Source organism: Anopheles ziemanni, chromosome 3 (genome assembly GCF_943734765.1).
Source record: "Anopheles ziemanni chromosome 3, idAnoZiCoDA_A2_x.2, whole genome shotgun sequence".
NCBI lineage: Eukaryota > Metazoa > Arthropoda > Insecta > Diptera > Culicidae > Anopheles > Anopheles ziemanni.
Genome location: NC_080706.1, coordinates 65245222 through 65272580, shown reverse-complemented (window position 1 = coordinate 65272580; position 27359 = coordinate 65245222). Strand labels below are relative to the sequence as shown.

The 27359-nt window shown below is 38.7% G+C and overlaps 1 protein-coding gene across 1 annotated transcript in view; it reads right to left on the bottom strand.

Annotated features, from left to right (window-relative positions):
- LOC131289224 (small conductance calcium-activated potassium channel protein) overlaps nt 1-27359 on the bottom strand; it is a 112438-nt gene that overhangs the window by 16427 nt on the left and 68652 nt on the right. The window contains exons 3-7 of the mRNA XM_058318435.1: nt 22189-22325; nt 21884-22112; nt 12459-12554; nt 10021-10337; nt 9846-9950 (exon numbers count right to left, since the gene is read on the bottom strand). Coding sequence (XP_058174418.1) covers nt 9846-9950; nt 10021-10337; nt 12459-12554; nt 21884-22112; nt 22189-22325 — 884 coding nt within the window. The remainder of the gene's footprint in view (nt 1-9845; nt 9951-10020; nt 10338-12458; nt 12555-21883; nt 22113-22188; nt 22326-27359) is intronic.

Sequence of the window (27359 nt, the reverse complement as noted above, 5' to 3'; positions counted from 1 at the left end):
GACAATTTATCACTAGCTCAATGAGCAAAATAGTGAATGTGAAATGTGTGTCTATTTATCATACTCACAATGAGCACTAATTTATTCAAAGAACACATTTATGTTTCCAATTCCCATAATCGAACAAAGCTCCAAAAGGTAAAAATGAGCTGTATGAATGGTTGATATTTCTTTTACTAAGACATTTTGACTTGTTTAACCAATTTAGTGTGAGCGATATGCAAAAGGATAATGAATTATCAAATACCTTTCAAATAAGCAAATTTTATATTTTTCTTCCTTGTTTATCCCATACAATTGAAATGTTGAATATAAAAAGTAATATTTTTTTGTTTGATGACGATTGTCAATATCACAAACGAGTTTACAAGCTAAACAATTGTAATCTGCCCTACATACTGCTTAATGAAACCTGAACATTATTGAGTAAGTAAATTTTATCACGCATAACGATATCCCAAGCCTTCCCGAAATATGTAGGAGTAAAGAATTGTTTGTTGTTGTGCAATCGGTGTGTGACAGTGGCAGCAGCACAAGAACAACAGTGAAGCAAAACCCCCGAGATTTGTATCGCACATCCAGCACAAAGAAAAACGGGAAAGTTTTATTGACAGATCCTAGTCGCCCTGGTAGGCTCTGGTTAGTGTTGTTGGCGCAGTGTGTGTTGATTAGTGTTCTATTGTGAATGGAGGAAGTGGTCGTAGTAGCGTGGCGGCCGGCATCACCCGCGTGGAGGAGGCATTATTGGTCACACTAGCTTCGTTGTTGTCAGCGTGTCAGTGTCGTACGTCAAATGTTTGCATGTGTTTGCTGTGGTAGTGGTTTCCTTTTAATTTGTTTTTTTTTTTGGTTTTGGTTCGGACGGTTCTCTACTTACCACCATTCCGCAGGTGAGCGTGATCCCCCTTCCGCAGTACGTATTCGGGACGATGTCTCCATAACCGACACAGAGAAACGTGATCGCGGTTAGCCACATGGAGTTCAATAAATTGGCATGCTCCTCGTCGTGAAATCTTCGTGTACAAAAAAAAACCCGTTCACAAACCCGGTTCGCCGCAGGGGTCATCGATGGTTTTGCATGATCGAAGGGTTTGATTTAGGGGCGGAGTTTGTTTGTAGTTTGTTGTTTTTGTTTATGTGTGTGTGTAAGTTTTTCATTAATATTTGGCAACACGCCACCGACAGACGCCACGGCGTGTTTGACAGGTGATGTGAGGGTGTGTAGATTTATGATTCATGGGATGGGGTGTTTGGTTTTTGATTATTTTTTTGTGGTAAATTAATTTCAACACACAGTTCAAAAGCACCGACAAAACCCGGGTAAAAGATTTGTAAAACAATACAGAAAGAGATGTTTCAACAAGTGCACGATTCGTTTTGAATCGACCGTTTGTTTTGCCGTAGGTTGGATGTTGAATGGTTGCATTTTGTTTTTGTTTTACGATAACATGTAATTATGTTCAATTCAATCCATCGAGTAGCATACAACAATTGTTCAACAGGAGCACAACGTGAATCATAATTCGTGGTGTATAGTGTAGTTGTGGTGGTGGTGTTGGTGGTTGTGATGATGGTGGTGTTTACACGATGGAGATAACGTGGTGTATAGAAACAACAAGCAACGCATGTTAGAATAGAATTTGACTTTGTTGTCTCATTTTTATTGACAAATTAGGTAATTTAATTTCATGTAGATAATAGAATGGCAATCATCTCGAATGAATATGTTTTGCATCTATCAAAACATGGTTACATCAACGCAAAATTAAAGTTAAACGAACATTGTGCAGTGCCAATCTTGCAACATACTATCATAGTGTAAGCAACAGAAATGAAGGATTCTGTTTAAAAAAACCTTTCTTAAGATGCATGCCATCACCTAATGCCTCTAGGTGGTGGATCATATTCATTCGAATGTTGCGTGAAACAGGTTTACACACAAAGAGGATAGAGCAGACAGCTAGTAGTTATGATGTTAGGCACATGGATGGAGAATTGAGACACATGTTTACTGATGAGCGCACAGAGACTAAGACATAAGAGACTTCTTACAGCAAACGGATGAACGAACGTGTAGCTCACTCAACCGAGAGGAGAAATAATACTGAAACTGAAACTGATCAACATTCATCATTATAATGAACGAGACACGGATCACTCTCAATTTATTACAATGAACACATATAAAACACTGAAAAAATTAAACCGTATTATCATATCATCACAATGTAGGAATGGAAGATAATCATTAAAATTAAATTAAAACAAAACAAAAAGATAGTCTCCAAAAGGCTATATGATGAGCGACAGAGATAGAAAGAGAAAGATGCGGCACATGAGAAGAACAGTAGATAATGTAGGGGAACAAAGCCTGCTGATGATGACTGATCTGATGTTGAGTTCAGATAAAGGGTAAGGAAAAGAAAAGCCAAGAATGGAAAAAATAATGCAAAGGATACACAGAATAGAATGAACAGGGAACGCAGAAGAAGCTGGCAAAAGAGTAAATAAAAATTATTCAAACAAATTATAATGCAAGGCATGGCCTAACTGAATGGGAAATGATGATTATAATTGAATAAAAACAAAGGGAAAGGAATGCAATTCGAAAAAGATTAATTTGAACGAGTTTAAAAAAATGACACTTTCTCGTCAACATCGTCAACATGACATGAAGCTTTGATGGGGTAGCAATGTCATTTTGTAAAAAAAAATTATCGCTGACTGTAATTTATTTCCATCTTAGCGGACGTTTTTAGCACCTAAAGTTTCATTTTCAATCAATCAATGATATTCAATATCGGCACGAATAGCTGTCGACAAGGTTTTTGTTTCTGTTGTAGTGTTCGATAGTAAAATAAATTGTCTGAATTTTGTGTAAATGGTGGTGTGTACTTTGTTCTTGAATACCCTTCAACCAAAGCTTTTACCAAGCACACTATAGTATAGGAATGGGATTAGAGATACATTCTTACGATATTTCAGTGATTGTTTATTGAACTATAATATTGATCACTTGATTTTTTAATATCTGTGTTTTAGAATAAAAAAAGAGGAAATCCTTCTTAGTGTCGCTCGTGTTACTGTTACTGTTTGATACAGATTTTTCCATTGTATTTTTATTCTACAGTGATCGCTCTTACAAGCGGTGCATTGTGAGCAAAAGCTGGACAGTTGCTATATATAACTGTTTACATGTTATACATGTGTGATATGCGAAACTACTTTATCATTGTATAAAATAGCTTTCTTGGCTGATTTTGATCTCTATAGTTTGAGAGATAATGATTACTTTAAGAAAACTCATCATACAAACACAGCATATAAGATCAATAAAACATATGACGAATACATTTTTCTCCTGAAGAAAGACATAGATTTCACTTCCAAGAATTTGAAAAATGCATGCAAAAACATTTTTAATTTCATTTTATCAAAGTTATCATTTGTGTACTTATGTAAAACAATTTTCCATAAGTTCGAATTGAAATTTCAATGCAGCAACATTTCACTTTATATACTCAATATTTATGTGATCTTTTGTACTTGGTATGAGTTTTTGCCAGACGATGAAAAAAGGAGCGATTCTTCTGCCATGTCTTCTTTTTTTTCTATTTGAAATATCTAAACAAGCCATGGACAAGGCTGTATATAAAAATCATATTTTTTGTAAAGGTCAGATGGCCGATGGCATATGCGGCATAAAAAATAAGCCGACGGGTCAAAAAACGAGAATCTAGATCGTGCATGGTGCATCAGATAGTCGAGTGAAGACACATGTAAGATATTCATAATAAGATCAAATTCAGTAGCATATTGACTGCAGGTTAGTTTTGTTCTATATCAATCATAAATGACCAAATGGTATGAGAAATAAGATTCGATTCTTTTAAAATGCTGGACTCTCTTAGTTTTTGGGTCAAAGAATGCTTTTTCATAAATATTGACAAGGTAGAAAAGGGGGTTTTCAGACAAGTGTTTTTTTGTAATCGCTTTTTCTCTACTAAACTTGTGTCTTAGCAAAGCTGCCTATTACGTGATGCTATGTTAGAATGATGCGTAAAATAAAACAAGTATGTTTTGATGTGCAGCTAGCTATACATTAATTTTAACCAAAGCAAATTTAGACTGTGCAATGCGAGGGTATTTTCTGAATGAGAAGAATTGAACTAAAGGTCTATAGCATTTTGGGTCTGGTCTATAATATCACGTAATCCTGAGTTTTTAATTTAAATTTTTACAGCTGTTTTCTACTTGCTGGATAAGCTTTATCTTCAGAATGAAGCAAATTAATATTCACTTCAAGACGTTTAAAATTTTAATTTAACATTTGTGAAGGTTGAAGGAACGAGCCGAGTTCCTGATGTCTATGTGTCGCGTTTTTATTTTGGACGCACATCTATTTTTTTTTGTTATGCAGAAACTCCTCTCAAAGCAGTTTGACGCTTTAAAGCTTTTTTGCTATCAATTTTCCCTTAGCGTCAACCAGTCGTAGGCCCCCTGAAGCCGACTACGAAATTAACGCAAACGGGGACGGACCACACAATTCATTTGCATAAAACGTTTCTTTAAGAAATTATGAATGTTAATGAGGTGTTTTTTCGGTGTCGGTGTTTTGGATTTCACTTTCGTTTGCTTCGAACGTGGTTTTTGTCGGTGCGTGGCTCAGAGATGATAAAAAAAAAATCACGAATCGGTTTAGTTTTAGGATCCTTCTTGGTAAGCAGTTTTGCTTTTTACCGTTTCAACTTCTTCGTCATTGGGTATCATAGGGTATGTATATGTACATATAAAATAAATATTTGGCTTAAGATATTTTACATTATATTTGGGTGTACAATACACCGCTTGACAATGGTCCATATTAATCGAATAAAGGCACATTGATGTTGATTGATAACTTTTTGTATTTTTTTTTGTTCAAATCTGATTATGCATACACAAGTATAAAATATGTCCTTTTGTTTGGTCGTATGTAGAGGAAACGGAAGAAATTAATTGGAATAAAGACACACCATCACGACGTCCGGTCGATGTTGGATACCGGCCAACGACGATAGACCTTTCATTGGTTACGGTGTTTGTGCTAGCTGATGAAGATAGCTTCACTCGTAGGGGTAGAGGTAGTAGAATTAGAGCAAAGCAACCGGAAAAACGGAAACATTATTGCCAGTGGAACTACAATTTAATGGTGAGTGACAATCAGCACGACACTATGCTTCCGTTGACCAAGAAATGTGATCTGCTTGATAATCGAGCAAACGTATGATTGTCGTTTTGTGTGTTTGGGAGATATGCAAGGGCATCCGTTTTGATTCTATATACAAAAACGTTTGGTAAACCTGTCTGTATAGAACACATAATAGCGAGCATGCATTTCAAAACGGATTTTCATTAATTATTGGTTATTATTGTGGTTGAAATTTCTTTATTACAATTGATGGCACAAGATAAAAATATTATTCAATGGATGATTTATCCTTTCTTAACGGGATTATTCAAATTATATTTTTTTGAATGCTTTTATTCATAAGATACCAGGCGTCTCCATTACCTTATCAAAGAGACACCAGGCGCCTCCATCAAATCAAACTACAATGTAAAAGACTAAGTTTTACTGGTTTTTAAATGTTTCGAAATACCTGTGTCCTTTGATATAGTTGCAGTGTAAATCGACAAAAATGACTTGCAAAGATACCACGCGTCTTCATACTCCCTTGAAAAAAATACCAGGCGTCTCCATCCATTACAATTGCAATGTAAATGATACAGACGAAGGTTTTATTGTTGTGTATATTATATTATTAACGTGTTTAACAAATGTGTTCTTTGGTACAACTTTAGTACAACTTATTTCAAGCGAGGATAACATGTCTACGGCGAAGAAATGTAAAGAACACAGGATGAAAACAATTACCAATCTTACAGGCCAACGGCGCGTTTGATGAACGAGAAGTAGCGTACTATTTTATGTGCCCTACATAGCTGGAACATAGACGGTCTGAAGCGTGATTCGAAACTTGGCCCATTTGGCTTCCGTCTGCCAACTGTCAATGGAAAATCGTGCAAAGTATTGATTTCGAGTTTTTGCACTATTCGCTCTGACACTAACGAAGATTGACTGTTGTAAGAAAGTGGCAGTTAGGCCAAAATGTTGCAGCTGCTGCAGGCAGTACTCTGAAACAAATTGCATTCCCACGTACCAAACGCTCGCTAAAGGGTGACCGATCGTCTAGATGGATGGTGATGGATCCATGGGGCTTCCTCCAGGTTGTAATTTTCTTGCAAAATTCTTACATTACGTTTTAACCACTTTAGTAAACCTAACTGTCATTGCATGTTAGGCAACATACAAACACGCCGTAGTCTGAGCAAATGGATTGGATTCATTTCTCGATGGCATTGTTGGTATATTTCCGTCTTGAAATTATCTCATTATACAGAATAAACATTATTTTTAATTGTGAAGAGGATCATTCAGGACGGCAGACACAGGACGAAGTTTTTCCACACACGTAACAAGTTGGGAGTACTAGACGGGCAGACACGTGACCATCTGAGTCTCGGAAGCCTTAAAAAGAAAAGAAACCTCCATGGCCCATGGTCTCCATTCACCACTAGAGCTGATGGCATCACCATAATAACTTTGTATGCCACGCTCTTGTGACTTATTCACAAGTGTACTCACAGCATAATTATACTGTGTTCATCATCTCAGCTGTTTCTGCGCAGATGATACCGTTACACAGAATGCGCTTTTCATTTGCAAAAGGGTACAAAGTGTTGTTGGATAGTAAGGATGTCTGTTCTTTTTTCTTCCCTCACACAGGTCCTTGAAAGAGCCAACGAAAGGGTTTGTATGGGAAAAATAGGCTGCTCACACAAACGGCGGCTTTTCTGCTCGAGTGAAGAGTAAAGGGGGGCTTACTGCAACGCCTTCATGTAGTAGATAGTGGCTGTGGGAAAATGATACATTAAATCATTGTCCTGAACGTGTAATTTGAGCCTGTATGTGTATGTGCTGGCGGTTTAAAACAGTAGTCGCCCTGTATAAAGAGCTCTCCAAGTTCCATCCTCATTGAACAAACGCCAAATGAAGTCGGTACGGCCACGGTTGTTCTGTTGGTAAACTGATAGGAAGAGACGTAATTCGAAATACACCTGGTTGGGTCAGCGGGTCCATACAGATACAAGTGCACAGCTTTGATTTGCCAAAAAAAAAGAGCAATCGAATAAAACCATACCGAGCATGAGCTGCATTATCCGGAGGCCAATTTGATCCGGAAATGGATTATCGCTTTCATGCTACATTACACTAATTATGATAACCATTGAACATGGTGTCCGGTGTCGATGTGTAGTTGCAACTTTTCTCTCTCTGGGTGTCGCTTTGGGGTTTTGCAATGCATTTCGAGAGATGCAATGGAACACGATAGGCCTCCGTTGCAATATTTGGCTTATGCTTGTCGAGCCAATCTAGTCCAGTATCTTGATAGTGTTTTTGTGACAATAGTTTATTTCACGTTGTTTCGTGTTGCAGCGTTTGGGTATTGGTAGGTAGAGTATGGTCAATTGGGTTGGTGCCTTGCCACGACCTTGCATAATGTTACTACCGATAAGCTAGATGACTTCATATGGAGGTTAAATGTATTTCAGCTTGAAATACGCAATATAACATGTATCCGCAAATATGTTTCAGGAAAATGTTTTAGTTTCTGCATCAAAACTATGTGTGCAACAACAAAAGCGATTGCTTTGGCTTCAAGAAATAAAATAAAGCGATAGTAACAAATTCAAATAACAATATGAACAAATATTATCATAAGCTATAATTCTTTAAATTGTTGCTAAAAAATGCAACAAAATACCTCATTTACTGAATATAAAAATAAATTTTGTGAAGTAAAAAAATATGCTTCTCATACTTCAATTTTTATCTTTCAATCATACATTTTTTTTGATTAAAAGAACTAACGTTATCGGGCACGTATCTGCACTAGAGAAAATTTAGCAAATCATTGATGAGATAGAAGCATTCCAATTAAGGTAGTATTAACAGCATCGATTATGACAACGACAACGTGTATTCAATCCACGTAAAATGCTGATAAATACCTAAACAATTCAATAAATAGTCTTAGTTCTTACAACAAGGATCACATTTTTTTACAAACAATAAACACGAATCGTAGTAAATATTTACAACGCACGGACTTGATAAATAGAGTTATTTCTGATAAGAACGTATATATGTCCGTTCAATTTCGGGCTTAGAACTGGGGAAGTAAACTCATTTGAGTAAATTTTACCTATATTGTATAACTCATTTTATTTACCATACCCGATGACATCGATCATGTCTAAAAGTGCTATACATTTTTTAATTAACCGTTTGCGACTCGTGGATACATTGGTTGGTTGATTTCTTTGATAATTTTAAAATGTGATTTAAGTATAAGTTGTTCGTAGTACAAGTTCTAAAGTCCAACATTTATAGCGAAGGAGCTCGAGTGTGACGAAGCTTTTAAAAGCGGAGGAGAGAAAGTGTACAACTTGGGCATATTGTTTAGGTAGATGAAAGTAATGAAGAATTGTGCAAAAGAGGAATGCAAAACTAAGAATAAGATCACAGTGTCTTCAGTTAGTATGGAAAAATAAATAAATAAATAAATAAAACATATTAAATTATAGAATTTTTAAAAATAGGGCTTAGTGCAGGTTAATTTTAAACAAACTACGTTTTCAATGAAGGGATAAGTTGTGTTACGTGACACCTTGTATTGCATAGAACTAATAATTGAATAAGTTTAACTCGGTTTAGATTTTCATTCACGGACAATTCGATAGCTGATGAAATAGACATTTAAAACTTCGAATTATATATTAACTAGGATAACATCGAAATTATGAATAACAGTGGTTGAATTTAGATAACATTTCTATGATAACGTATAACAAAGTTTGGAGATTACATAGAGAAACAAAATAATTAAGAATTATATTTATATTTAGCGTAATATTTAGCGACGACGTACAACTACAATGAAAAATGCATAATGTAGCAGGAAAGTGCAAGTTTATCGGAAAAAAATGTATCAAAGAAACAAACGTTATTTTGAATTTGAACGTAATTTTGGCAAAGAATGTCATCGAGTTGGTGTTCATCAAAGGATACGGTGCATAAAAACAATATTTGTGCCATTAAATGCTATCCAAAGCTGGCAAAAAATTTCACAAAGCAAGTGGTCTGTATATCACTTTGTAAGTATGTGTTTAGAATATGTCAGAATTATATTAATCTTATTCGTTTTAGATATATGAAAGATTAAGTTTATGTTACGTTTCGGTAAATGTCGTTTAAAATTGATTATTACCAATTGATAAAAAAACGGAATAGCTCAACTGAAATTTAAAGTTCAATGAAGGTCGATAAAAAACACGAATTCTACCAAACTGACTAATCACAGAACAATTGGACCGACATAACTTGGGAGACGAAACAAACAAACCAAAAACAGCAAATTGACAGAAGAAAACATGACAACTCGGGTAAAGAGAAGGGGTTTGTGGATGGGGGTAGGTGGTTGTACACAAATTCTAATGACATTTAGTAAGGGTTAGACAAAGTAGTGTGAGCGAGTAGAAGAGATAGACAGGCGGACAGAGAATGTGTTTGAAAGGAGTAGAGATTGACATGACAATGAACCAGCGGAAGGAGCAGGAGCGATAGACGAAGAGATACAGAAAAGATGTGAAAGACAGAGCGCAGGAAAGAGAAAGAGAGAAAGAGAGGGAGAGGAAGAAAGAGCGAGACAGTGTGGTGGTGTAGAAAGCGTGATAATTACCTTTCGCACTGCCGAAGGGTCCACGATGCGATTATCCACAGTGAAACCATAAACACTAGTAAAACCGTCCCAGGGCATATTGTCATTAGTGTTTTCAGCACAAATCTGCAAATGCAAACCAAATGAGCTTCGTTAGCTAATGTTCCGCGTGCGTCGGTGGTGGTTGGATACGTACCGAGTGTTGAAATTGATTCGATTTAGCGCACCTATACTACGAGACGAGGCATCGGTAAATAGTTTCGAATGTAACAGCATCACACGACATATCAGGTACAAACGAAGGAACATTGGCAAAGATAACGCGACGTCGTACGGAACTAGTTCACCCCCGATGGCTTTGTTCTTATTAGCTAATTTGGTAGTCCATAGAAAATAATATTGACCTGGAATGGGATGCACCGCGCAGATTAGTAATTCTAAAGCTATTTGGCTCATTCGCTGCCAGGTCATCGCTATTCGCCAGTCATCTGCACAGTTGTCTATCATAAAAAGCTGTCAGAAAGGGAAGAGTGTAGAAAGAAACAGAGAGAATTAATGTGATGAATATTTGTAAATTGCTCTCTTTCAAAATCTCTTCTTTTCGACGGCAAATCTCTTCTTTTCTTCTTTCAAAATGTCTTCTTTTGGCGTAACGAGCTTGTTGGTCATGCCTGCCCCCCCGTTAAGGGCTTACGAGACTTGTTTCCCTGTTGTACGTGGATAGTCAGTCCTCTCGTACAGGGGAGGGTCCGGTCTCGGTTGGGATTCGAACCCACGCCGTCGAGGTGGTGAGCCTTTGCGCTCATGGGCCAATTTTTCTAACCGGTGCTACCGCTCGGCTGTCGCGGACCCCCCCCGGATTTAACGTATTATTGTATTTAAAACATTACATTTTCTTTTTTCGAAGACATGCGTTAAAAACTAGTTGTCGGTGCGTTAGTCACCCGTTCTTTTGCATATTTTCTGTTAAAAAAAAATTTTTTTTTTGCATAAAATTGTCACCTAGAAAGTGACGTATGTGCGTGTTGTTTCTTTTTGTAGCATCTCGGTGTAGTCATTTCCACGTTAAATTCTAGGTTTGCTTTTTCGTGGTTTTCCTAAAGCGTTTGTCTCATAAAACAATCGTTTGCACTTGAAATTACAAACATTATACTGTGACTTCAAACCCTTCAAGGCACATCGAGATCAGCATACGTCAAGGTACATACAGCTGTTAAACTCACTCGACCATCTAGCTGGCAAGGTAGATCAGACATTAACATGGAGAAATATGAAGGCAAACGATGACCCTAATTTTGTTCACAACTATTTTGGAGGATCGTCAAGAGCGCTTGTGTACGGAACACATAATTTCCCATCAGTTCACCTCCGGTGGATGTTTGTTCTGGCATCCGGAATACTCGTACAGCATACGGTATGAAAGCATTATGATTCGGTTTCGGCATCCTTCCATTGCTGCTACCGTAGCTTAAAAAAGAGCAAGCAAAAATGCTGGCCCAGTTTGTACGATTAATGCTGGCGTACGGCCAATTTCCGTATGTCTCCTGCTACCGTACTGTTGGGATCGTATTCTTAGGGCGGCAAACGATAGAAGACCGGGGAGCTGTGGTGTAAATTTTGAAATTTTCATTAAGTCAGTTTTATAGAGTCGTTGTCCCGGTATTTTCTATGACCGGATTATTGTGCGGTCTTTGGCTGCGTCTCGTGAAGGAGACGTCCAGCAGTTTGTGTGGGTGTGTTTGGGTTCAAAGAATGCACCATGAATATTGTTTTACACGGTGTGTGCTCGGAGCACAAGTAATAAATTTTCCAGATTTATTTACGAGGTCGGGCTGATGGAACCCGCAACCCCGATGACCAACTGCCAAACGAACCGCATGTCGGTAGTTGTGCGTCGGTGTGGAACTCTTGCTAGCAAATCGAAACTAAGGTGACATTTAATTACACCAGACTGCATATTGGTGTGAAAGATTTATGTAATGATGTTTTTTGCTATAAAGTTTAACTTGTTACGAAGTGCACTTGAACATGTCATTCAAAATCAACAAAGACTCGTGTATTGTTAAAAAAGCTAGCAAAAATAAACACATCTTCTGCGAGCATTTTATGCAAGGTGGTAGTGACTGTAAAATATGTGACTTTCAGATAATATACGGAACTTTCTTTTCTTGGATATAAATATCATATGATAAATTTCTAAAACTAATGATTTTGATTGCATGTCAAATGTTGTACCTCTAAGAATCTTAAAGGTCGACTAAATGAAAAATTATTAAACAATGTCTCATTTCCTAACAAACTGACTTTGTCTGCTGTTGTCTATTTGTATAAAATTCTCGAGTATGGAATATTTTTCAAATTGATAGCGAACATTTTAGTTTCATCAATCAGAATTGATACTGATATCGCATTAGCTTTTTATAGAGGCCTAATAACTATAATGTATGAAATTTATAACATACTGGAGAGCAGTTGTAAAACGCAAGTACTCAAGTTTGATGTTATTTTGAATAATTTGCGCAGGAGAAATCGTTTGCGAGGAGCCCTTCTGTTTTTTTCCAATATCGGCCTTTTTGTTTAGAATTTTTTCTTTAATATATGGAAGCTGTACGTTCTTAATACTTGTTCACTTACCTGAACTTCCAAGGCGTGGTAGGCTACGATAAGCCCTAGTAAAATCACAGTCGATACGGATATTAACGTTTTTAAAGCGGTCGAATAAAAAGATGCCTGCAAATGAAAGTAAGTTGAGAAAAAAGAGTGTAAGTCAAAAGGCACGGCAATCCGGTTAAAATTAGGAAATCAGAATTATGTCGTATAGTGTTGGTTCAGTGCGTGTTCCGGAGTGTTGCCGGGGTATGAGTGAAAGTCGAAGATTAATTATCGTCACAGTCATGGACCTAGATAGAAGTGGGAAATTGAGGATACGCCTCTACCGTAATGTGATTATATGGTGAATCTGCGTAGCGTGCCCTAATCAAATTATCCCGGAAATCAGCACAAAAGGATCATTAAGATTGATCGTGAGATTAATGGCATGATTCGTCATAAAGAAAACATGGTACCGGAAATAGGTCGCCCTTTTGTACGGGAACGGTTGAAAGAAAAGCTAGTTGAGCAAGCGAGTCGGCGTTGAGTTATGGTGTTTTTGGAAATGCTTTGATTTAGAAAAGGAAAGGTGATGCATAACGCATGTAAGTGTGTTGTTAAAGTTACGGTTAATAAAAATATTTGGTTTGTACATTTTAATTCGTAGTAAAAAATTTGAACAACTCATGATCAGTCTGATGACAGTCTGATTATTTTGGTGGTTGTTACTACATAAGAAATACTTGAAAAACATAATCATTACAGTTTTAAATGAAGTATTTTATAATCTTTTTGTGGTAATTATTAATTTACATTCTAAATAAATCGCTCATTTGCAACCGATTGTATTTACATCGCGACTATAGTTTTTTCTTCAACGTAATGTCAATCAAACGAGCTAATGTTGTTTCAATCAGGTCAATTTCCATAGAATAATTTACTTGATTTTATGGAAATGATACGCTTCAAATCTCCACATAATGTTTAGATGAGCATTCATGCGCATTCAACTAGCCTCGAATGGGACACTGTTCATTTACCCGCGTTCGTCCTTGAACAGGATGGCACGAATCAATTGAATTGAAAAGCGGGAAAATTGATGTTCCACATATACATCATGCTCGAATTGTTTAACCCTTTTGCATCCCTTTGTACACATATTTTGCAGACATTTAGTTTCTACACTCACCGGGCGCCGGGTGATATGAACAGAAACCACAACACCATTTCTTGTGTACCATATCTTTGAACAGCGGGCTTCTCCATTCACCCTCCATGTCGTTTCCCACCGCCATTTTCAGCATTCCATTAGCCCTGATTATTTGCGCCATCACCAGTTGAGTGATAGCTTTTCCAACGATTATGTTTCTCTGATATGATTACCAACCATTAGTGCTCGCAGTGGCTCGGGCGAAAGTAATGTGTCGGGTCGGTTTGGTTATAAGTTCCCTCGTGGGAGACTAGTTATTTATTACCGCCTCACTCGGGCTTTCGAAGGGGAGAGCTCAACGTACCGGGCTCCTAAAATATTCCATTACAAGGGTTCGAGGTGAGAAATTTAAATTTCACATGATGGATGTAGACTATTGCGATATGTACGTATGATGTAGCAGATATTTACTCCCTCAGCTCGGTGTCTGCTGTTTGAAAACAGCCATATACACGGTGGTTGACCAAGGGTCAATTTTCCATCGTATAGGAAAACCCTTCCCGTCTGCGATGGTACCGGAAAACCCGCACGGTACATCTGGGCGGATGTTTGTTATTGTTTCCCGGTCGGTTAACTTAACCGCCACTGCCTGCGCCGAGAACGAGAAATAACAACCGGATCTAGCTCCTTTGAAAGCGATCTCGGATCTAAACAACATCATCGTCAGCGTTAGCGTCATCATCGTCGTAACAGAGGCACGGACGTGCGTGTGTATTTACTACCCACCGGAGCAGCACCAATTATGTATGTGTACAAAATAGCTCTTTGCTAATTGCCCTTCGTTTATAAATAATATTGGAGCATATTTTACGAAGCCACCAACTTCACGTCGGTTCGGTGGCCTCCGTGCGGCGGTGCAAGAAACGGTTTCCAATGTGGCCGCGTTGAAGCTAGGCTATAAAGACTAGCTGTGGCTAAATTACCCTATTGCTGGAAAGCTCAAACGACCATAACAAAAAAATTGTAACAAATTTAAAACATTGCAGTTGACGTATATAATTATAATAACAATGAAACATACTTTATTTGGATAAAAAATGCAAATAAATGTTTTAAACCATATGGTGAAACCAACAGAAGGAAAGGGGTTTTGGATATTGTTGCTATGTAGAAAGATTTTGTTAAAAGTAATAAAAGTAATAATAGACAATTTATTTATTTACTAGTGGCTTCTAGTGGAAAGTGTTTTATGTAAAAGTTAGTCTGAGTGAGCCTTCGTTTTGTTCAAGCATTATGAATTTTACTAATAAATACACAAACATATTATAACCAGTCTCAATTGACCTATGTTTTTTGGAAGGGATTGGACATTTTGATGCTGTGGTATGTTTAGTGCTAGAAGAAATATAGAACGTATGTTGTTACGGGGTCCGCATGGTAATAAAGTTCAGGAGTTGTGCGATGTGACATCGAAGCAAGAAATCACGACGTTTCTTGAATGGAAATTGATGATGGGTCGTGTCACGATCGTATGTGCGTGTTGAAGTGTCTATGATCTATTTCCGTCCCGTCGCACGCAACCGCTTCCGTGCCGTAGCTTCAGGCTGTTAAGAGGGTTGCTTTTCGCCATGAGAGAAGTCCAGAATGCCGCTGTATCATATGCCGTATTCCATTACCCAAAGTAGCTCCGGAAAAGGCCACTCCAGTGGTGGAAGTCTGGAGGAGTAATTGAAATTTCAATGTTTCCTGCCAGCGCCACAAGCAGCGGACTGCAGCTGCAACGGCAGCACTTCGTGACGGGAAATCGTTTCAAGCATGTGCTAAACACTGCATTTTACAACGCCCGTCCGAATGGGGAGAAACGGGTCGCAAGGGGATGGAGGAAATAAATAAATTTCCTTTTGCATATTTTATTCCGCCACATTCGATTCGCTCGGGGGGAGGGCTCTGGACTATCGAAATGTAGCAACGGGCAGCAGGACTCGGGCGGAAAACAATGATCCCGATGAACGGTTTTCCGCACGAGCGATAGACGTACATTTATCACAACAATTTATTCTATTATCATATTTCTCACCCGCGTTCTCGTTTGACCCAGTTCGGCTAACTGCATTACATTATGCTGCAGCCCGCCGGGTGAAGAAGCAACCTAACCGTATGCTGCACTCTGGCTCCGCTCCGTTTGCGTTGCCTAGGGCCAATCACTCTCGGGATGGGGCGGCAGAATGCTCTCTCAAGACTAATCTATTGTATCATTATTCTAACTTTTTGCCCTGCCGTGCCGCTGTACGAGCAGTTGTATTGTTGTTTGCTCGAGGCCAGGCGCAATGGAGCAGCAAAATAAATAACATGTAAAGAAAACGTTAACATTTCGCCCGCTTTCAAGACGATCTAAAGTTGCAACAAACGTTTCGTGTTTCGATGTAAGGGCACGAAATGAAGAACTATCGTTCTTGTCAGAGATGACGTTTTGCATCAGATATGGAATTTATCATCCAGGCGAGATAGTTATGAACGATAATGATTCAATGGTGTTTGAAAAATGGTACCATTATTCTGAACGCTCATTTTTGTGCAGCACTAGATTGGCCTGCCCAGCAGCGTGACAGTGATTTACGCTCTGTGATCATTCTGTTATTTCCATGTTTATTTTTAAGTACAAACGTGTTTGCATTTTATATATTTATATGTTAAACATATCTTGTAACGGCATACGTAATTACTCGAGAAAGAATTTAGAATGTGGTTCAATGAAAAGGACTGGATCGTCCTTTATGTTATCCCTGATTTGGGATATTATTTAAGGTATGTTCAGAATTTTGAATTAAATAAAACTCACTTTGAGTTTCAATTAAAACATAAAAAACACATATTAAGCATATATATATATTAAGCATATATATTAAGCATATCTTGATCAAATCTTGTATTTAAACGTCGCTGTCTCAAAGCGAGACATAATATCTGTCCCTTCTCATGTGATTCTTGTCAATAAAAAAAAGGGTTTCAAATGACGCTTCGTCTGCGACAAGTCAGATCGCGCTCGGCAAAAAATGGTCGGCAATCGAATCGATGAAAGTCAAACAGCATCCATGTTCATTTGTATGCTTGTGGTGATTCTTCCGAAAGGCTGGTCCGACTGGCTGTTTATTTTTTATGATACTGTTTGTTCAACTTTGCACAATCCGGACACTAGGCAGGCTGTGGCAAAACTATAAATTCATTTAATGGATGCTTCACCTAGTACCCTCCCGTCACCTTTAGGTTGCTTACTGCGCATTGTGGAGTTCCAGTAGCTAGCCAAAATCTTGTTTTTCTTTTTCCAGATAGTGTGTGTGTGTTTTTGTTTCGGTATAACGATGCCTTTGTCCTAGAAGTCCTTTTTCGATAAAGTTTAAACGACTTAAGGATGATCCTTGGATGTTTCGGCCAGTGTTGAGATTTCATTTCCGACCCGACGCAGTTTAAGCGTTGTTTTGAAAGCAACTTCTTTTTTACCACGGAGAATATAGCTGTTATCTTTTAAGGTTTTTAGGTGACATCTGTGTTTGGTTATATTTTGGTATGAGTCAAAAAAACAATTGGAAGTATTTGTCGACTGTATCTACATCTATAATATTATTTTATAAACTTTAGGAATTTTATAGGAATATTTCCTAAAAGTAGAAATTGAGATAACCGACAATCAAATTTTTAGAACAGTACACAACTGCTTTGTACTAGTAAAATGGCATCGCATTATTACTTCGCGAACGATGCAACATACTTGTATCGAGTGTACGTGCTGTGAAAAGTTAAAGGACGGCTATATTTTACCAATGTCATTATCGGGAAATTTTAACACATTTGAGAAACAAAAACACAGTCCGACTTGAAAGTGCCGACCCGCATGACAAGGAAAAATTAGTTTCGCTCGGAAATGGTGGTCTCTACCGCATCGTGAGCGACGGCGTGTGAATGGGTTCATTTATTGTTTTCCCGGCTGCAGTCCTAGCCCGGTACACCTTTCCGTTTACGTGCCAGATTTATTGCGAAAGTTGTGTCTAGGAGAGACGGTTTTCTTTTCGATCGTTCTTTGCAGCTAGGTTTTTCAACGTGAAATTGAAATCGGACACGGTAGAAAAGTGTTGGTGTGACCACAAATTTCGCTCAAGTGTAAGGCTAAAAGTCTTCAGAAAACTGTTCTCGTTCGGTCTTGTGTCGGGCGAAAGAAGAATGCCGCATCAAATCGATCTATTGCTGCTGAAATGGGGGAACATTTTACGCAGAAGTTTTATTAATTCATCGATGTCAACACATCGAACCAAAACGACTGGTCTAGAAGAGCCTCCGAGCCGAGTGCCGTGCCAAAATGTTCTTTTTTGGATTTCGACGTTTTTCGAAATTAATTCCGAACGGTAACGCACCATTTGGCTGCATTGAAAACGGTGCTTGCTATGGAATAATAAAATTCGATGGTCGTTAATTTTTCTGATGGAAAGTGACGTGCCCCAGATTCGGTTTGTTGTGCAAAATAAAGCAAAGCCGGCGCTGCATTGTCGTATTTCGTCTCGTTCGTTTAACGCTTCGAAACTTCTGGCCACAAATTACCTGGTTCAAGCGGAAAATTTCGACACTGACATTGTTAACGATGCATAAAATACCATAACCGATAGACATTTTGCGCCTTCTCCTTTGGTTCGGTGCTGAGAAAACGGGGATTGTATAACCGTTTTCGGCACGTGGTCGAAGCTTATTAACATTTCAGTTCCGTTCGGGTGCGTTGTGCATATTTTGACCAATTCTGACTGTTATAATTAATTACTGTAACTGATACGATGTGCCCAATTTCAAGGATGGTAGAATCCGGGTTCCGTTTCAACACATGTTTGGCGTTGCATACGATTTAAATATTTTGTTTCAGTGGAAGGAATAATAAGCGACAAATTCAATTGTAAATTTGTAGTCGTATCAGAATTATTTTTATTTACATTTCATATGAAAAAAGGGCCATGAAACGTAATACATTCGAATTGGTTGATATTGAACACTCTATCCATAGGGATTTAGTGAAACGTTCGTTTTCTATAAAAAGCGTATACGCATAATTTAAAATAAATTAACCTATACTAAGTTAACCTGAAATGTTGTTCGTGGTCTACAACAACTGACAAATTGTCAGCCCATCGAAAGTATCCCCTTCTCTAGAAGCAACTGGTCGACGAGTTCATGAGCATCAATTGGTGTGCATACTATTGAATTCTCCATTATAATATCCCCGCTCAGACACGCCATAGTCATACGGGTGCTGCATTATACGAGCAACATGAAATTGAACAGCAACATCGAATAAATTGAATTTAACCTTTCACTAGGCAGCTTGATGGAACCTGATTTAATTGGATCAGAATAAAATATTTCAATCTCGTACGATCGATAACGTGCGCTTAGCCAGAGGTGTTTGAATGTGGTTTAATTGTTAATTTAACAAAGCTCACAGCCAGAGTGAGCTAGGGGAGGAGTCTATTTTAATTTAATGTATGAGAAGCATTAAGTTTTGTACACTTTGAGTTTAATCTGTGTGTTGACGTTTTTAAGATTTATAGCGCAATTTAGATTTATAGCGCGCATTGGTAAAATATGTTTTCAAAATCTTTTAAAATAACTGACAAATTCAACAAAAAATGTGTTTCTAACTCGCTACTTTGAAAATTATAAATTTCAGTTCAGTTAATTCATCGATAATATGTTTTGCTTTTCTATTTGGTGCCTTTGAGCGCTACTATTTTCATGTAAATATTATTACTGTCCGTTTGACTATTGTATAGAGATATATGATTCTTGTATCTACACCACAATTAAATAAAAGTATGTTCGATGTTGGTTTACATTCTTGGATGTTTTCAGTGGTTTACTACACGATAAAAAACGGCTAAGAATGTTTGTCCATTTTTTGGGTAAACTCTGCTAACCGGACACTCGTTTGGTGCAAAAGTAAACTAATCGGATAGGAATGCGATCGGTGGAAGCATTTTAAAACAGAAAGTAACAATAAAACGTTCAGTACAGAGTGGATGCTGGATTGCTTTCAGATTAGGCTTCGTGGTGAATAGTTCCCATAGCAAGTAAGAGTGATGGAGTGATAAAAAAAACCCCTCACATGGTTACCTACGTACGTGCTGTTTTTTCGCTCAGCAAAAGTGCTATGAAACCCAAAGGAGATGTAAAATAGAGGAAAACATAAAATGCCCTTCAATACAAAACGCTTTCGAGCGAATCAACCTTTGGTTCAAAGGAACCTCTTTGCGGTTTCTATAGTACCTCTTGAAGGCACGGGAAATTTTAACAATCGTACATCGGTTTTTGCAACCCACGGGTGAGAATGTCATGTGGACATGGGTGACATTTGGGATGCCTCTGGTAAACGTTTGGGAGCACGCTGGCCATACGAGTTCTCCATGTTGTGATTGGATGTGTCCCGATACGGTTCAAGTTCTGTGTAGATCACTTTCTCCGAAAGGGCTAATGGCGACCAGCGGTCCTTAGCTGACCGTGAAATAATCGTATATTTTTACGACTACTAACGTTTACTGACATCCATTCTGGTTCTCCTGCTCGGTACTTTTATTGGCTTTTGCTGTCGATAATCCTATGTCTTCAGTAATTGCTAGGGTGGATTCGGGGACTCGTCCTTAAATTTTGGAGTGGTGCGTATTCTCTTCTGCAGAAACCAGATGAGAACACAGATTTTGCATGTCAGCGAATTTGTTACCGGCAGGGGATCGAAAATGATCGTGACTGTCTTTCCTTATATCCTATACCAAAACGATGACATCATTTCATTTTGCATCTTATCCAGTCTAATAAAACATGATTTATATGAACAACAGCATCAGGTGAATTTGGCTTCGAGTAAGTAATCATTTTCAATGTGCTTCAACTGCTGTTTGACGTCATTAGATCAAAAGCTAGAGATTTGTTTAAGCAAGAGCACTTTAACAGAGTTTGTGTGTAATGAGCGTAAAAAGAGATTTTTATTTGAAAACAAAAATCGCGCCTAAAAACCCACATAGCATTGCAGTGGTATATTGCTGGCCGCTTTGTTAAAAAAGGGACGGCTCACATTAAAATACAATACTCGTTTTACCATTCCTGACTACTCGCTTTCTGGTTCGCTTTTTCTGCTTTCGTTTTATGTGTTCACAGGCTTTCACTTTAGCTTTTGACATCGGTAATGCTCATGCTAAATTCATTCGTTTTGCTTGAACTGGAGCAATAAAAGTCGTACCAGAGTGTAATGGGATTTGTCTGCTTTGTAGGGGTAGGAAAAACTGAATAGTTTTATTTCGTTTGTTTGGGTCGTACGAACGAAAACCCTTTTGTTTTCGCTGTCGGGCTCGATCTGTTAAAAGGTGGTGAAATTGTTCTAAGAGTCTCGCGTACCAACATGGTTCTTTTCTGCGGGACCTTTGGGTTAATACTTGATGTTGGATGGGCATGACAAGTTCTATCTGTAATACATTGAATCAAAGTAAAATGCATAAAAATTATCACCATTCTTTAAATAAATGTGCATCATACATAGCGGGAATCAAAATAAAATATATGTTATCTTTAGTTTGGTGAAGCCTTATTATATTTTGAATTGATCGTTATTATATTTATATTTGATCGTCTGCTCAATTCATTATTTGTCTATCTATGATAAGTTTGAGGTTCAAGAAGCGTTTAATAGTTATTGTCAAACTAAAATTTCGATTAATCTGTATCTTTAGATTATGTTTAACAAACAACAATTGATAACAATACAGAGGTCATTGATTTTATACTTTTTCTATGGATAATCTTGTTTCTTCGAAGTTCATAGCCATTTCCAATATTGCTATACATTTTTTATTTGATTTTTCTTATTAAAAGATAAAATAAAATAGTATAATTAAAATAAAATAAAATAATTATATTATTTGAGAAGCTCTGTCATGAAACTGCACAAAGGGTTTCCTAAACGTATTTAGTGTTAAACGTTAAATTTCCTTTTAAAAAATTTTCACCAAAATTTCCAGTTCCATAGTTCACAACAAGAAATGTATATCTTCAAGTAACACAAATCCCCATGATAAGAACCTAAACTCGACTAATACAAAACTTTATTGATGAATCAAATGCTTTCACTACGGAGGTTTGTTGACCGGAAGGAATGAGTTTGCGAGAAAATATTAGATTTACATCAAAACAATAAAATCTGTCAGTATGTGCCGTTGCAAAATGTATGCAAAAAAAGTTAGGGTTTCTGGAAAGTATGTATCAGTTATTGAATCTTACATTCCACTCCTTCACTTACCTTATTATATACACCAGCGCTACTTAATTCGTTTTCTATCACCATCACAATTATGCCGAACATTCCCATGACGAGGGCGTAATCACTGATGCGCTTCCGCTTTTCGAACAGCGCTTTCCGGCGGCCTAACCGGTATCCTACATTCGGTTTGTGCTTCTGACCGGGGCCACCTTGTATCGTGCCGGGACCTTTGCAGACGCCGCCACCCAGGCCTCGCTCCTCCATGTACCTGCGAGAGAACAGGGGACAAGCGGATTAGTTCACATCCACCGGCACTGGTCGTACCGGAAAACCCCCAAACTCACCTGGGATACTCTGAGTGTACGCCCACGAGCGCGATGCCGGCTTCTTCTGTGCATGCAGCCGATACTGTTTCCCGATTACCGGCGCACGGTGTCTTCATCGAGCCGGGAATCGACAACGTGGACACAGGCTTTCGGAGCTGCGCGGATAGACGAAAAAAGCGGAACGCACATTAGTGACCGGCGGGCGACTGCAGGGGAGGTCTGTGTTGGGTGTGCGCTGGTGTGCGTGTTCAAATAGGTGCGCACCAGCCTTTGTTGTGATTTAACCACAACTAACTTTTTTTTTTAATCTCATAACTACCAGCGCTGCGAACTTGAAAAGCATTCATTTGGTGAAAATGATTTAGGTGGGTGAGAAATAGAAGGGTAACTGGGAAGAGAGAGGGAAATATGATATGGTGACAGCTTGTGATAATGGAGTTTGTAATGATAATCATGAGAGTAAAGCGGTCAACGTGAAAATCAATGCAACATTCTACTAGAGGGATTTTACCAATAGGAACAATGAATCAATAAAATCGATCAAAGATGATAAAACATAATAACTTAAGGCTGAAAAAATACTAGGGCGAGGATTGCCCGTTTGTATGACCCTATGAAAATTTGAAAAAAGAAGAGAACAAAAAAAGTTTCTCCTAAATGAGTGCATAAGGGAGCAAAAACAGCCCACCGGAACAGAAATGGGAGAATAAAACAATTGAAATTGAAAAGGCACAAGCAATGTATGCCTCCTATTTCTCGGAAATAGAAAAAGACAAGCTCAGCAAAAACTCAACTTGTGAAAAAAAACTAAACCATAATAAAGCCAGTGGCGTACAATTTTCTCCCTCAGTAAAAAAGGGTAGCAAGTTTAGAAGGAATTCTTCCTGAAGCTCTTATAGATGTTTCTGTTCTGCTTTATTTTAGCGTGGTAGCAGAGAAACGCTATAATTCAGCGGTAGACCGCAGGCTATCGGGGTGGGTTATAACGTCATAAAAAAGTGAGCTGAAAATCCGAAACCAATCGGTTGCGGCCAGCGAGCACTGGTTATTACGGATTGCTGCAGTTCGGTGCAACCACAGTGTGAACCTGTAGTGGTCAGTTTCCCTCCGGAAGCGCTGCTGCGAGCTCATTCGTCATTATTTCGCTCCTGGAGAGAGCATCAAAAAAGCAAAGGGGAGGGGAAATTGTGGGAGTTGGGCAATTTTAAATTTCGCTTGCTTCCCTTTATGCTGTACGAAGTACAGACCAAAATCAAATGAATTTAATTGAAGCTATGGAAAAGATAGTCGCATTGAAAAAAAAAACGAAAATTTAAAGGATTGGAGATCAACGCGGATTATTGTTTGAAGGAAGACAGTTTTGGTTGATTTTATGTGCGCAGAAAATTAATTTTTCGAGGATATATCGAGAGGGAATGATTGATTGACTATGTTATAGCTATGGTGCATGAAATGGTTATGTTTATTGAAAAATATCTATATTGTTTGCTACAATTTTCACATAGCAGCTAATTTGTGGTGGAGTGAACTAAGCATCTTTCGATATAGCGTGTTCAGCAACAGCAGCGGGTGCAACGACGAACCATTTTGCAATAAAACGCTAAGCGAACATTACGGAAGGTCGGATCTAACTGAATGATACTCGTACCAAGCACAAGTCCTATGGTTCGCGTATGGAAAACATGTTTTAAAGCGTAAAAGTAAAAGCAGAGCAGCGTCAATTTTTCAGCATTTTGAATCCCCGGTGGAGATAGATCAAGCAATTTAACAAGATATTCAATTTTACGAGAAGAAACATAAAGCAAAACTACACTAAGGCTGACTGTGTTTTAAGCTCTATGCAACGTTAAAACTATCTGCACATGGAAGTGAAATGTAAACAGTCATGAAAAACAGCATAGCAAAACAGTTAATCGTACATTACAAAATATCAACTGCAATTCAAGCATACGATTATTTTTAAAACACTGTTACTTTAATAAAAGCAGATCACAAAGCACCAAGAAATGCAATGACTAAATCAATTTACAGTGCAGGTGCCTGGAATCGATAGATGTTTAATTGCGTATTGCATACCATAGTGCGTTGTGAATGTTTTTACTTGGTTCTAGATTTTGAACAATTTCATGCTTTTTTGGAAAAACAAGCGGTCTTACTTAAATATGCTTTCCCCTGAGCACAATTTCTCAACCATGTGTTTGTTTCTACGATAATTTATGTTAAATGTTGAATGAAAATATAAATGTTCGATAACAATGTTTCTCCGACCTTATCACAATGCTTAAATTTGGTAATCAAAGTAAATATAAAAGGTTGAAATATCGCAAAGCGTTCCGATTAGGAACAATTACCCTTGCTTGAAACTAATTCCAACCGAAAGCAGTATTTAGTGAAATGGCTGGGATTAGCTTCAAGTATTCATCATTGTGATGAGAGGCGGTATTTTCTGGTGCCAAATTAACCAACTTGAACATTCGGTCGGTCCGACCACAGAGCACACTCTACTTTGCGACCAAAGACAACCACCATTGATGGTGCTCGATTAGGCTATGGCAAAAATAAAGAAATCGAGCCCAATCTGCCGAAATGGCCATTATCACGGCGACTGGCAAGCACCGGTTGGATTGGTGCTACCTTCCGCAAACCGTCGGCCACCCTAACCACGCCGGCGTTCTTTCGATGGGAATTGTTGACGAACGCGCACTCGTCGCATTCGTTGATGATGGAAGCTTCTGTGGCGTCTTGCGTCGTTTCTGGGTGGGTGAATCTCGGTGGAAATAAAACATCTTCTTGTGACGGTGCGAATGCCAGGGCAAGGACTGGGTGCGGTAGGAGAATTTATATTGAAATTCCTCCGGTCTGCCGCAGCAAACCGCGCTTCGTCTTGCGGGAAAGCGAAAACAATCATGTGGAATAGTGGTGGAAATAGACAGAATGCCGACGCTCGGTTAGCGACATCATAAATTGGCACACTATAGCGCCGGGCGGAAAAGTCCCTGTTTCGATTTGTACGGTTGATTTTGGGTCCAGCAAAGGGAACCCCCCCCCCCCCCCCCCCCCCTTCGTTGTTGTCGCATGTATTTCGGGCAAGTTTGTTTGCTCGCTTCACTGCTTGTTTGCGTGGTCTTCCGTTCCGGTGTTTGTATGTTTACGTTTCGGCACGGCTTGTCTTTTTCGGTTTTGCTGTTTTCCTCGGAGCCGGGAAACCCTCCCATGTTTTGCCAGCTTGTTGTTATTGAAATTGAGCGTGAGCCTGAGTGGTACGAGCACCAATAGAAATCAAGCGACGACTTCCGTGACTTTTTCGTACAAGAAAATGGCGTGTCGGTGAAGGAACGATTGCTGGTGGCGTTCAATCAGGCATCATGGCTCGATTTTGGGGCGTTGGGCGGTGGAAGGAAATTTCATCTGCTCGCCGAAACATTGCCGTGCCATTCGTTTCAATTATTATCGGACTGTGTATTACTGCGTTTTGCTTGTTTTTCCCTGCGTTTTCTATGTTTCCGGGCGTCACCACATCGAGGGACACTTGAGCTTCCAAGAAAAGGATGGATAAATTGTGACGTGTTGTTGCTTCCACTTCCAAACGGGATGAAGGGTATGAATGGGCACAACCCAAGGTAATAATAATAAAATAGGCAGCAATTTGGATTCGTCAGACATGAAAGAGGTGTGCGATTTTGTGCCTTGTTATTATTACGATTTTGCGTAACAAAACTGTTATTCACTTTATTTTTCATAAAAATTCAATTCCGTTCATTTGCCTCTTTAAGAGCATCTAAGAGAGTCACTGAATGTAAACGAATAAGCTTTTTCTTGCTGAACAATATAGGACATAATTTTCTCTCAAGTATTATTTTAGTTATTTCATATAGTCCCGCTTTCTTCGTCCAAAATTTCCTCAACCCAATAACCATCAGCTAAACTTTATCCTTCGAACGTTGCCGCAATGCTGGCGAGCAACCTCTGAGATACAAGCGATTCTGCTGGGCATCACGAAACATCATGGAGTTCTTGTTTGCAAATGGGGTTTCGTGCGGTCGCTTCGTTAGCTTTCGTTTCCTTTCTTTCGCCCGATGAAATGACATCGTCATTGTGGAGTTGATGTTTGATGAAGAAAAGAAAGACCCGCCGTCGAAAAACGACTATCGAGCGACTATCTTAGTTGTCCTTTGTGCCGAAGTCGAAGCCATTGTTATGTATTGTTTATTTACCCATCGTTGTTTTGTTGTGGTGCGGGCTCTGGGATTTTTGGTTCGTTGGCTAGCATGGAAGCATTGCAAAATGAGTCAGCACCTGAATGGCTTAGCAATGGTAAGATGAGATATCCTTTTCCAGATGATTAGCAATGGATTTTTTAACCGTAGCCCACAGTAAACAATTCATCTGATACATTCATTTTATTCTTGTGATTTCTGATGTCACCGAGTTGGATTTTGACATTAACATTAACAACTTTAAAGATTTTGTAAAAGTAATACAAAAGTTGGAACTTCTTCCTATTTACTATATTGAAACATTGTGATGGAACTCATCAGCCAGCAGCTTGTTCAAGAGATTAGCCTTCCATATTTGATCGTTCTCAATACTGCTGATCATCGTTTATTTCGACCGACCTGCTCACCGGACAGGTTTCGGGTTGTTTGGGTGGTTATTTTCGTTTCGGTGGTTGTTTGGGTGGTTAGTGCTCAAACCGTAAGCCTTTTCTCGATCGAAACGGTCTTAGCGCTCATCCCCACCGGGATCGCGGACCTTTCTTCCGGTTGACCAGGCATTGTCAATAATGGCCGACAGGCAAAAGGGACCGAAATCGACGAATGACAGGTTCGTCCTGAGCAAACCGTTGAAGGTTTGACCGCCTGATAATCACCATTGATTGATACGGGGATTTTGCTGATGCTGCATGTACAATCTATCATTTGTCGCCTCTGCGCTGGGCTCTTCTGATGCTCTTTTGGCCGAGTTCCGGCTTGACACCAATGAAGATTTATGAACTGTGTGCATGTGTTTCGTAATCCCGGGGGTGATTTTTGGGATTTTCCGAAGCTCAAACTATCGATTTGGCTTCGTTCATCCGATGTAGAGTTCCCGATAAAGCTTTCAAACGTTGGCAAAAGTAAGGTTTTTCAAACATTAGTCCATACATAATTGTACAAGCAGTAATAAGAATCCTCAATGTATAATTTCCC